General features: G+C 39.1%; 1 protein-coding gene across 3 annotated transcripts in view; it reads left to right on the top strand.

Annotated features, from left to right (window-relative positions):
- Positions 1-13823, top strand: part of LOC121317438 (kelch-like protein 29) — a 147202-nt gene that overhangs the window by 87789 nt on the left and 45590 nt on the right. For all 3 annotated transcript variants that reach the window (XM_041253372.1, XM_041253370.1, XM_041253371.1), the window contains 2 exons: positions 5534-5681; positions 6739-7287. In XM_041253372.1, the coding sequence (XP_041109306.1) occupies positions 5543-5681; positions 6739-7287 (688 nt within the window). In that variant the 5' untranslated portion in view covers positions 5534-5542. The remainder of the gene's footprint in view (positions 1-5533; positions 5682-6738; positions 7288-13823) is intronic.

The raw sequence follows: 13823 nt of genomic DNA, 5'->3' as shown, positions 1-13823 counted from the left end.
TATATTATTAATCTGCTTTATAATCAAGAACCCTCTGAAGCAAAATGTAATTGTCATAAGAGCCCATAGATCAGGTTTGCTCAGTTGTTTTCACAACCCCACCACCACCACTAGAATATACTGTAATCTGCTGTCATAACTAATTGCCAATGTATTCAATAACCCTTCCTAGCGAGAGACTAATTGGGCAGGAACATGACGCAATCATCCTTCTGTAATGGTAATGTACAGCTAAGGGTGCAGCAGCCTTCACAGTTTTCACTATCTGGTTGAGAAAGACAGTAAATTCAGCCTTCGTATCAACTGTAGACATTGATTTTCACATCTTGGCACAGTGACAAGGAAAGTGGGGCATCAATTAGTTGACCATATGGCTCCAAAGTCATCTGGCAATTCATGTTTTATAACTTGACTCCCAATGTATATGTTATGGACTGATGCCGAAATCGGACAGTTGCCGAAATGCTCGGGCAGTTCGCGACGTGCCCAGCTGCAGTGGGCAGATGCCGAATTAGCATCAAATTTTATGTCAATTCGGCATCTGGCTTATGGCGAAGAAAGATTTTTAACAGATACTGTACACTACTAATAGAGTGTGAATGACCTCTGTTGCCTTTATGCACAAATGTGCACCACCATCGAGCCTCCCATTGCCACGTTTATTTAAATCACTTAAATACTTTCTGACAACACTAGTTTAAAGCAATGGTACTCAACACAATAGCAATGCACAAGGTCATTTTCATCATGGGTTAGATAGAGGTTAGAGTAATTGGGGGGGGGGGGGGGGGTCCACAAATAAATAAAGTGGAACAATATTTTATGTATTCTTATTGCAGTAATGCAATATAGAGCTCTACAGTTCCGTTGAATGAGAGATCATGCAATATCAGCAAGAGACTAATAATCACAGTTTAAATGTGTAAAAGCCACCCAGTTAAATATAGTTACCTGAAAATCAGGAAGAACGCAGTGCCAAACAACTCATTTACCATAGCAATATTATATCTTATTTTGGGAATACAACTGGAATAGAAAGGAAGTGTTGCACGAATGAATGAAAGATGTCATCAGTGAAGTTTGACCAGGATGCGGCTTCGTGGAAATTAAGGTTTAAAAAGCATGTGGTAGATATGAACTCCTTTTTACATAACTGAGCTTCTGTATTTTTACCTGTTTTATGATCTCTCTTTCAAACAGAGTAACTGCATTGAGATCTGTATGCATTACTGCAATAAGAATACAATAAAACATTGCTGCATTTTATTGTGACCCCCCTCCCGTATCTAATCCATGATATAATCTGTGGATTGTGGATTTTGTTGAGTTCCGTTGCTCTAAACTGCATTGTCAAAGTATTTAAGCGGTGCGCTTTTGCCGGAGGTAACTCACTCTTTATTAGTAGTACACTGTATCTGTTAAAAATCTTTCTTCGCCGTCAGCCCCGGTGGCTGTGGGCAGTTGACGAAATGACATAAAATTCAATGCTAATTCAGCATCTGCCCACCGCAGCTGGGCACTTCGTCAGCAACTGCCCGATTTCGGCATCGGTCCATAACATATGCATGTCAATTTTTTTTTTTTTTTTTTTTTTTTTTAAAGATATGTTCCAGAATGCATTGCATTGTGAGTTCTGGAAATCTGAACTGCCCCAGACCGTCTCGGGAAACCAGGAGGCGCATTGTTATCCAAATGCTTAGCACCAATGCTTCTTCATGTGAAATTCAACCTGTTTTAGTGTTGTAGTCCTTACAAGAAGTGAGGGGATTCTTCTCCAGGAGCCTGATTTGGGTATGATCTGTACTTGTAGGATTTACAGCAGTACTCCTAGCCAAGTTTGCCCTTCACAGTCAATGTTATAGAGTGGAATCTGATGAGTAGTTGCCAGTCCTTTCACAGCCACGGCTCTTGCTATAACAGGTGCCAAGAATGTCAGATTTTGGATTAGCTTGCCAGATGCTACACTGGAAGAATTAACATCCAGCAACCTGCTGCATTCTCATCTGTGGTGGTGTGATTTGAACTTGTCACTCAACATTTTTTTAATTTTTTTTATTTAAAGTCTATTAGAAGACCTCATCTTTAAAGATGAAACCCTAAGTTAGACACAAATCAAAATTACAATTAAATATATGATCTCCCTTTAGTTAATGTGCCTATGCCTTGGGTTACTGTAAAACATACCTCTCAGCACTTTACATGTTGCCCGTAGGTGCTCAGTCAGGTTACATTTATGTTACAATAATGGAGCAAAGATTGTATTGTACTGATTTAGAGTGGCTTAATATTAATTGCAGAATAATAATAAAAACATAAATAATCTTTTACTGAAGGATTGCCACATTGAACTGTTAAACACTGCATTAATGGTTAGGTATTTTAAGAAAAAAACAAATGTTGGCCTTTATGCTGGCTTAAATTAAATGTACTTTCTGACATTTTAAATACATAAAATATATTTGATCAAGCTCTGTCAGTGGCTTGAAAGGGTTACTTTTATACAGAGGGAAGACAATTCTTAATGTATTTCAGTAGTAGAATAATGTTTCTTTTTTTTATTCTAAGTTATTCTTTTTTTTTAGCATTTTCAAAAGGTCATTTTTTTTAAACATGCATAAATGATATTTTCAATTATCATAACGAGTGTCTTTTTCAAGAAGCATTTGGATTTTGTATGTGATTCCAAATGTTAAATGCAGCCCTTGAAAATGTGTCCCAACAGGACTGACCTTTTAAGACCTTTCTTTCATGAAATGCAGTTATATGAACACAAATGACATTGGTGCAAACAAACAGCAGTGATGCTCTCCTTCCACTCTTGGGGCTCATCAAGTTAGTGCAGCTGTCTTTATGGGAAGAGTCCCAGGAGTGTACTGAACAGAAATAGCCAACATTCTTAGTAGACCAAGGCTGGTCCTAGAAGACAAGATTTTCTGGATATGGCAGAATTTGCACAGACTGACATGTTTCTTTCTTTCTTTAGGGATACTTTACATTCTGAATTTCAAATACATACAAATATAAAATTGGTCACATAAAATTTGTGGAATCGGGATAATGTGGGACCTGTTGGTTCCCTTACGGATGCAGGCTTGGGAGGTTAAACGTGAAGAAGCTACTGTATAAGTGTGTAGCTCACATCTGTTTCATGCGAGAAAAAATAAAAATGCATTCAGGTCAAAAGTAAAGAAGAAAAATAACATTTGTACTGTTTTTACTACAATACAGTGTCTTTATAATATCCAAATAAATAATTTGTATTTTAAAATGTCAAAATAATATTAAAGAATTGCTCATAAAATAGCATTCTCAATTAGAGTTGGTGTGGTACAGTATTGTTTGTACCTCAGTAACCCTCACAATGGAATTGCTGAAACAGTGCTGTTGTAGCCTCGAAAGGAGATGTTGCATTGAGAAAATTATGCTTAAATCAACGCATTGTGCTGGTTGAACATCAGCTTGTCTCGTTCATTAAAAAGGCAGACTCCCTTACACAGCTCCATTATACAAATGTTCTGTTTTACTGTACTGTAGCTGTCTTGATTTCTTTAAAGAAAATGGAGGAGAAAAGTGAGGTTTAGCTTCACTTTTACCCAAGTCCTTCCCCCTACTTCATCCACAAGGTGGGTGGAGCCACTGATATAAACATAACTAGCATATCAGCACTGGGAAGCTTCCTTTCAGTAGGGGATAACTTTACATTTGGAAAGTAATTCGGAATCGAATTAGGGGGATTATTGTGTTCTACAAAAAACTCAAAGATTAGACTATCCTAGTGCTGAGATCAGGCTATCTGCCCAGACAAGCTACAGTATGTTTGGATATAGCAAGTTGCTACTGTGATGCTAATATACATCTGGTATGATGATGTAAATGCAACGCTTAGAACACTTGGGACTTTATTCCACTTAGGGTTGATTTGATATAATGATACATCTCTGGGATAAGCCACCATTTCATTTTATTAGAACATTTTACAGCACTAGGAAATCACCCTGTATAGTTGCAACCTAACTTGGTTATCCCTAAAAACAAATTGTTATTCCAATTATGGTGGATTCCCTGATACGGTAAAACACTCTGAAAAAATCTAGCTGCATGCACTGTAGGTTTTTTAAGTTGTGGATAGAGACAAAGGATGATTTTGGTGTGCTGTGCTGGTACAGCTAAGTAAGCCAGATATTTGGGTATTATTTCGTTGTGGTTAAAATAGCATAGGTGGAGAGTCAAGCCTTTCAGCCAGGGGCTAGGTTAAGCCTGGGCATTCTTTATTTACACTGACACGGCACCTGGCTTGTTACCCATTGTTTTGCTAACAATTTGTCTCTGCATTTTCCATTTATTGAAATGCTGGACCTGCCGCTCTACACGCATGTTAAAGCTGGGTTATTTTGATTATGATTTCCATTACTTTGCAGCATTCTGTGTTTCTGTTTGACTGATTTGGTGCTGTTCTGTTCTGTTTTTACAATGCTGTGGTAATTATCCTAAGAGAAAGCATATACCAGTAAAGGCAGCAAGGTGTTTACTTTCCAGTACCTTTGCCTCCTGGGTTTAGCCTAGTTTCTGTTGAGTCCCAGAAAAGCCACTGCTACAGTATGTTGATAGCACACCTGGGAAAGAAAGTGCTTTACTAACTGGATTAGATCACCTTCCAGAAAATATTTAACAGCCACAAAAATGGCTTTAGTGCCATGTGTGTAGCATGCTGAATTACGATAAACTCCTTTTTTTCACTTTTTGTTTTGTTATTCCAGGGCCTTCACAGCACACAGCACACGGCCCAAGCATAGAACAGTCAATTTTAGCTCAACCACTGCTGTTAATATTAAGCTTCGGAACGTCTGACTGCCTACAGCCAGATTTAGAACGCACATGTAAACAACTTCAATCTGAGCTTCCACACATTGCCTGTGAGAGTGCCTCAAGCCGGCCCTGAAGGATTTTAAGGGTTTTCTTCATGCCCATTGAAACATTGGCCTCTCTTTTTGCCTAAGAAAAAAAAAGTACCCAGTGCTAATTTTACCAGACAGTGTAGCACTTACCGTGATGTTGATTACTGACCCACTTAAGTTGACTGAATTCAGTAAGGCATTGCACCAACTAGCCCCCTTTTTGTAATAGTAAACTTATTCAGGAATGGAAATTATTTGTTTGTTTATTTATTTGTTTTTTACAGAAATGTACTTTTATACTGTTTATTCACTGCTTACGTTTTTCTTCATTGCCAGACACTTGTGCATAGGTGCTACTGAATCTGAGGTACATTCAGACTACAGCTGTTCCTGCTTCATTAGTCACATGTTTAAGAGGTTTACAGAACCATCAATAACGCATCCCCTTATAGGCTGTGTTGTAATGGTGGTGGTGGTGGTGGTTTTGTTTTTTTCACCTACAGAGTCTGACTTAATTGACCTATGTGGCAGATTTTAATTAATTATTGAAGTGTTCATTATATGGATCATGGATTCCTTGACCGTATCTGACCGTATTTTTTATTTTTTTTGTCCCCCCACCCCCCACCCCCCTCCAGATTTCTGGTATGTCGCCAGGTGAAAACCAGTCACAAGGGCAGATTCTTACTCCAAATGTGAGGTGGGGACAAAGCCCCATTAACCAGACCACACCCTGGGAAACAGATGAACCTCCAACAAAACAGATAAGGGAGAATGAAGGCACGGGTATGCACATTTTGAACTAGTTAATCTACTGTATCTTTTATTTTTAGTTTTTTGCTCTATAAAAATGTTTGCTGGAAGTAGAGAACAATAGTGTTGCTTTTCACACATTTCCATATGTCTCCTGTTTTTGTTGAATCCAACAGTACTTTATTTTGTACAGATGTGTCTTAAACATTAGTTTTGCTGTAATGATCATGATAGCACGTGACATTTTATTCATGCTGCTAAGTTCTGATACTTGCTGTTTTTAGTTACAATGTTTAATAGCTGCTGCTTTTCATTTTTCACACGTTAGTGGTTTTATTCAGAAACCAATCCTTCCCTTGGGTCTCATGGGTTCCTGATGTGCAGATTTTTTTTTTCTGCTTGAATGCAAAATGCAGTGGGACTAGTTTGTATTGTGTTACACAGGATATGGCCCTTCCTGTGGCATTCTGCTCAAGTTAACAAAGTGGGAACAAATAGTCAGCACACTGTTGCTGGAGGAGCATTGTTCTGTGCAAAATATTGCATACTAATGACAGTGCATTCAGCCTTAAAATCTGTACCAAACATTAGTCACACACTGTAACACAAAATAAGAAAATGAAAAGAAGTAACACAAAAACCGGTGCAGATTTGTATCATGTCTTTTTTTTTTTTTTTATAATGTTAGAGATGTACAATACAATATGAGCTTTTATGCTGTAGTGCCTTTTAATGTGCAACCACTCCAATAAGTAATGTTACAAATAAAATGAAAGAAACAATTACTGGACACACTGTTAACAGTTGTTGATTTTAAAGTATTTCAGAAACCCAAGTTGCTATATTAGGAGTCTATAGGAGCTTCATCCAAAACTGCATTTTAGAACAAAACTAGAAAATCCCAGCATGAAAAGCAATGTTGTAACAACTCAACAGTTTACACTGATAAACCTACATTAAATCAGTTACCAGTTTTTAATTTTTAAGTTTTAAGTTTTTAAATTTAATTTTCCATTCATCGCAGCATGTGTGCTCTTTTCCAACCACAATATAATTCTCATAATGCATGCTATTTTTTTTCTGTTGTCAGGTTCCTCTCCGTGGGTTCCACCAGTAGCAGCAGTCAGCCAGGCAAGCCTTTTAGCCCACGCGTATGGAATGCCACAGCTTCCGGCCTATAGCCAAGCAGTGAATGTCCAGGCACCTGTAATGGGAGTTACGCCCACTATGCAAACTCCAGTCCTACCACAACACCCACTAATGACAGCACATTATCAGCTCCCACAGCAACCGTCACAGCCTCTCACTAACATGGTCATGAACAGGCAAAGTCAGTCTCTTTACACGAACAGTCAGCCACCAATCACCATGTCCCCTTTGACCGGGGTTTGTCAGGTGACCCACCCTGTTCACACTGTAGTAGGGAATGGTCACATGACTCGCCCTATGCTGCAGCCTCCTCCTCTGCCTGCCACTGCTCTGCCCAGTAGCGCACCAGTGACCAATGGGCAAACTGCCCCTCAACCTCCCCAGCCTCCTCCCAACCCTCCAGCCAATCAGGACAACACAAATGGGTTGCAGATGCTAAGGACGATTGGCATGGGAAAGTACGAGTTTACAGATCCCTGGCATCCTAAAGGTAAGTGAGTTAAGGGTTCTAATTTATCCCGGCCTTGTTATTGTAAAGATAAGGTCCCTGCATCTGTCTTGGTTTCAGCCACTCGGAGCAAGCTCTAAAAAATGCTGTTGGATACAGGAGATAATGCCCTCTGGACAGCTATCCATTAGCTTTCATATCCAATAAAAAGATCCATAATTATAATGGATACAATGTATAGTGTTCCGTTGATACTGTTTTACAGAAATAATTTTGCTAACATGCTTTAGTTTAGTTACATTTACAAAGAAACATCCACTGAATCCAAAGCATAATTTACAAGGTGCTAAATAGATGGCAGCTCAGATTGGATCACTTCACACTATCTGGATACCCATCTTAAACTTAAAAATGAAAAAGAAATATTGAAGAAAACATGAACATAATGGCCTCCAATGCCTAAAACATTATAATTCCTCCTGTAACAAAACTAGTGATTGATTAAACAAGACAGCACTTTTTATTTTTGGAATGTGGATAATTAAATATTTAGCCACTATCATTGCGGTCTCAGCAGTTTTGCACTAACCGGGGTATTGATTGAAAATGAATATATGCAGTTGGCAGAAACCACATCCAAGTCTAAATTTTATATCTATCTATCTATCTATCTATCTATCTATATATATATATATATATATATATATATATATATATATATATATATATATATATATATATATATATATATATATATATATATATATATATATATATATATATATATATATATATATATATATACCAAGGATCACAGCAGAAATATACAGACCATTGGTTTGTTTGTTTGTTTGAGCTGCATAACATTTGATACCCAGCTTGTTCTGACTTGAAGCAGAAACAAAGTAAGGCATTGTCGGCAAGTGGCAGGTTCATTTTCCAAAAGCAACTCCATAGATTGAAGCCAAGGCAAACTTCTGATGGGTATCTATGAACGATATCTTCTGGCAGGTATCTACAGTATGAAATATTTCATCAGTCAAGCTTCAGATTTTTGTCATTACATTTCTTCCATATTGTTTTATTTATTTATGTATTTTTATTTTTTTTTTTTAAATCTGGGTGTGTGTGTGGGTGTGTGTGGAGTGCCATTAGATTAGCAGATTAATAAAGAAACAGACATTCTGCAGTTGAACAATCTGTACCACACTTGCTAATAGGATTGCAATTAACAAATAAGACACAGTTTTATTCTCAATAAATAGTTGAAGCTTTTGTTTTTTCTCTGGTTAAAGCAGAGCTCAGTTGCTAAAGGAATCCACGCACACGGTACAGTGTTTCATTGCTAAAAAGGAAAGTCATCCTTCATTGTCTACAAACGCTCTTGTGATTATACAAACTAGTAATCCTAGGTTTATCGTGTAAAACAAGGAATTCCAGCTAATGAAACGAGGGAGAAAAATTCCCAAGAAGGGGTGCTATTTTAATTTTCAAAGCAGAAAGTAACATTCACAGGCTACGAAGAGTTGGACAAGTTTGTTTTATCAGATTGACCATTTCTATGTTAGCCATATTGATCCAGTGATGAAATACGTGAAACATCTTGAAGTAGACACTGAAGTTCATGAGACAGGTTGATATGTCAAGTTGTTTCTAATTGCAACTCAATTATTATTAATAAAATAAAACATTAGCTCAATGTAGTGTGTGTTTTTATTATTTTGTATATACTGTACAGAGTTTCGGTTGCATACTTGTATTAGCTGTTCTTTCTTTTCCTCTGGTCCACCTCATGTTACGTTTTAGGAATAAAAACAATAATCTCCTAAAAGTTGACGCATGTAGCCCAGCTGTACACTCTGTTTCCATTAGAGACCTTGTCATCGAGATGTCAAAGTGCCTTTAACTTGGAGTTACCTACAAAGGTGAGTGATTGCTGTTCCATATTGCAGTGTATTGTAGCGAGTCGGACTGTACGCTCGCTGCAGCACTGTGTTACCAGCAGCCAACGAGCCAAGTCCACATGTAAAGACTTGTCACAAAGGATGTTGGGAAGCGGGAGGTACTATTTGCAGGGGGGTTATTGGGGTTTTGTAATGCTCTTTAATTGCTTTTAATGTGCCGTTGTGCCTTGCTGTTGTGTAAGTTTGTTCTATGTTGGTTTGGTGTTTGTAAATTGTTGCTTTATGTTAGTCACCATAGGTAGTTACTTGTGTTCCTGTGGTGGGCTATGCTCTTTCCAATCTTACTAGTTGTGTGTGCTCTTCCCTTATGTTGCTGCATTGCTTGTGGCTGTAAGGGTGAGATTATCTACCCTTTTGCGACTCAATAAAAAGGATTAAAAGAGCAGTTCCATTTTGTCCTTGCCTCTTCATTGACCTAGATGTGGCATCTTTGTAAAGATTGCTACACTGGTGTTAGCAATGGGATGCAAGATGCCAAGGACATTGTGCTTACCATGAAAAGGGGGCAGTCCAGGACCTGGCGGCAGAACCTGATGTCTTAGCTGGCCTTTGGGGGAGCTAACCTGGGAGCCAGAGGCAACCAAGCCTTGCTGAAAACAAACACCGACCCTGGACTGGAGCAGTTGTTGGGTGAGTGACAGCTTTGCATATGCCTGGGGGCGAGCGGGGCAGTACCAGGGAACCCACTCCAGCAGCCCAGCAGCTGTAGACGAGCAGAACCCATGCCTGGAGCCTGCTCCAGCAGCCCAAAGCTGACTGGAAAGCAGCCCAGCCGTCATAGGGGACGAGTAGAGAACCATGCCAGGGTCCCGCCACAGTAGCCCCGAGCCAGCAAAGAGGCAGCCCAGCAGCCATAAGGGACGAGCAGAGCCCTACGGGGTTTAAAATGGTGAATAGCTGGCTTGAAGAAATGAAAGCTGCACACTTAGCAAGGACTTTAGAAGGACCAGCTCTTCAAATACTGCTAGATTTTGAGGACAGCAAAATGACTTTCAGGCACTTGCTGTAGCAGTCGGTTGCCAGTTTGGCATTGTAGAGTCAGAGGATGGACTCTGAGAAAGACTTGCCAGCCGACGGTGAGTAGCTGGAGAAAAGCTTGGTGTGCTTGCTGCAGACATGCTTTACCTAGCACGAAAGGCCTACCTGCTAAACCCTGGTTGATACTGGCTCTACCATTAGCCTGGTGTGTCCCGGCCTGCTTCCCCACCACTGGCGGTGATCCAGCGACATGGCAGCCGACCTGGGTCCAGATAAGAACAGTAACCGGGCAGCTGTCCCCCATTCATGGCCGAAGAACCTTGAAGGTTCAGCTCAAGTGGCCGGACAGTGCAGCATGAGCTCTGGTTAGCGGACATCCATGACTGCTGCATTGTCGACCTGCTCAGCAAGGTGGGGGCTATGCTGGATCTGGGTAGCAGCATTATGACCACAGACAGTGACTGTGTCTCACTGCAGGATGGGTCAAGAGGGGAGGAGTCCAAGGTCTGTCAGGGAACCACAGCCGGCAGGCCCCTGTCATGGCAGAAGGGAAACAGGAGACGGGACAGGGGTGATACTAGGATGCCTTACCTACAAACATTGCCGGGGGAAGGAAACTACGGGACAGTGCGATGGCCTCCCAGACTCCAGGGCTAACCACACCACCACCCAATGACCACCACTGCCAGTCCAAGGCTGGTTCGGACAGGGACTCTCGTCGCAATGGTAGAACTTTTGTGGCTGCTGACTAGGATTTGGTGGCAATGGGATGGCAGAGCAGATGGTCAAGGAACTGTGGTGTCAGAGTAGAGAAGGCCTCTCACTCGCGGGTCAGGAGCAGCTACGGGGGCTCTTCATGGGGTACGTTGAAATTTTTGCAGCAGGGGCCAAGTGATCAATTTAATAATTGAGTCATAATAACCCCATCAAGCTATCAAAATATGTCTAATGCCCTTTTAATGGCTAGTTATAATACTGTACTTCATTTCCATTCATTATTGTAATGCTAAAATTGTCTTCTTTTTTTTTTTAAACCCAACACTGCTACTAATGCCGTTGATTATAGTCAATACTGACTATAGTCGATACTGATATCAATCTGCTTCTGATAAAAAGATGAAATAAAATGAGGGCTTTAGAATAACTGTCATAATCTCTTCACTTCATTAGTAAAGTACATTGTTAGTTTGTGTGTACAAAAATCTGTTTGGGTGTCAGCTGGGTACATTTTGTAAAGCATTGTAATTGTTATGGCTACTGTAATAATTCCTCAGAGAAGCTGCACAAATGCAAATGAACATAGCTAGTTAGGCAGAAATATTCTACTACACTGGCCTAATATGTCTGGTTTGATAATTATTCATTTGCAGCCCTTACTGCAATTGTATTCACTACTCCCATTCACAATGCTGCCCTTGAGCTGCTTGTTTTCTAGCACAGTGCTGATCTTGTCAGGTAATAGACTGTGAAGAGTTAAATGTGGTCCATTCCTGGATGGGAAACCTCAAAAGAAGTCCAACGCAAGTGGTTTGGCTGGATATGGGAAGCTGTCTTCTGTATATAATTACATTTTTTAGGTATTGACTAATTATATATTACCAAGGGTCTGCTTAAATCATGGTAAGTTCACGTATTTTTAGCGGGTAGGTTATGGAATAAAATTAGGATTTTGTGGACCTGTTTAAACATTAAATAAACCTAAGTAGACAATATTTCAGAACACTATAAAAGTCTAAAATAGTGTTACTTGCTTCCTTACTAAAACAGAGTGCTGTCATTTGTTAAAGGCAAGCATGCATCATGCCCCAGCAATTACTACCGACATTCTCTGTCTGGTGTGGACTTACCCATACATTGAGACTGCACAACTCTATCCACTGAATTGGTTGGAAGTGTAAGGCAAAGCTTTGCCAAGTTATACAGTTGAAATCACAAGTTATTCTATGAAATCACGATTTAGGTAGATTAAGAAGGCAGTTATAAAGAATGTGCATTTTGAATAAAATATATTTATAAAATTGGATTCCGAGGAAGACGTTGACATCTGATCTAATACGGGCTGCCTTATTGAGGGCATGTGACTGCAAGTTTCTTTTGTATAGAGAGAGCACATTTTCAGTTGTTTGGTACACAGCTGTATTCTTTGATTTTCTCAGTTCATTTACTGGTGTTTGTCAGTAAAAAATTATAGTTTGTACAGTTATATTCTCTCAAAGTTCTATTACAGATTATATGCAGGGATATAACATTCAAATCCAGATGGGATTTGAACCGGTTACTTTCTGGTTACAAGCCCTGGACTTTAACCACTGGACCACACTGCCTCCTTGTAACCTTGGCTTGGACCAGCTGTAGACATGCCTCGGGCTGGCAGCTGCTGAAACTGCTTTTGTTCAAGCTGTAGTGAGGAAAAGTGGCATTGCTCTGTGGTTTTAAACACCCCTTTCCACATGCAAATGAGTTTTCCAGATTGGAAAGCCATTTTTATAAACAAAACAAAAAAAATAATAAAATAAATAAATGAAATCTGAAATGGTGTTTTGAAATTGCGTTGGTGGTGCTTGATAGTGGGTTGAAGAGCCATGAACATGAGTTTTCTACAGCTAGAGTAACAGATCTTATCTAATGACTGTCACTGGTAATGTAGTATTGAAAAGAGATATTTTTGTTCTGGATTGTTTCAGTGACTTGCAACCTCTTCCTTTTATCATCAGGCCTTGTATGGGCAGCCAAGGACTTGTCATGGTTGAGAACAGGGGGCATTACGAGAGGACATTTTAGAGGAAATATCCACTCCAAAGATACATTCTTCAAAGAGAAATTCTTCTTCTGTTGATGTTATTAAAGCATTACAGAAAAACTTATTTTTTTTAAACATAATTTTCTTTGTGCTGCTGCATAATGTGCATTACATATGTTTGTATGTTTCATTTAAACTACCCTGTACAGTGTATTGGTGTATATGTTGAAATCATTTCTACACTTGCTAGTGCAAACTAAGTCCATACTGTAGGTAAAGCATGCCAGTAAGATTGATTTAAAACAATAGGCTTTATTTGTTAAGATGATGGTGTTTTAAGCTATTTCCTGATGTGACGAAAATGTAAGTCAGCTGTATGTCACTACTACTGATTCTTTTCTACAGTAAGCCTTCTGCAGACACACGTGTCCCCAGCTGGTGAACATGTTCTATTATCTATATGTCTGTGAGCAAATGGATTGCGGTCATTTTTTGTTTTTTTTTGTTCTTGGCCTGTTCTTGTTCTTGGCTGCTTGTATTTACTAGCTGACACATTAAAATAAAAGCACATTCTTAAAAAAAAAAAAAAAAAAGTGTAATATAAAAATAACTACAGCATTTCTTGAATTTTAGAAAGCAGTCTAGTTGAAGAGCTGGCTTAAAAATAAACTTCTAACATGTTAACCTAATATATGTTTAGTTTGTTAATCTATGTTGGTGTTCTGATGTCATTTTTTTCCCCCATTTTTCCATATGTTGAAATATCCCTGCTGACATCTTGCAATTTAAAACAACAGGGTAAATATACAGTGAAACATTTATAAAGATCATCTGTGTATCGTAAACTCTCTGAACCATTTTGTGGATTTTCTGGATAGGACCGTCAGTTTCGAAAT

This window comes from Polyodon spathula, chromosome 6 (genome assembly GCF_017654505.1).
Source record: "Polyodon spathula isolate WHYD16114869_AA chromosome 6, ASM1765450v1, whole genome shotgun sequence".
Lineage (NCBI taxonomy): Eukaryota > Metazoa > Chordata > Actinopteri > Acipenseriformes > Polyodontidae > Polyodon > Polyodon spathula.
This window is presented reverse-complemented; position numbering and strand designations above follow the sequence as displayed.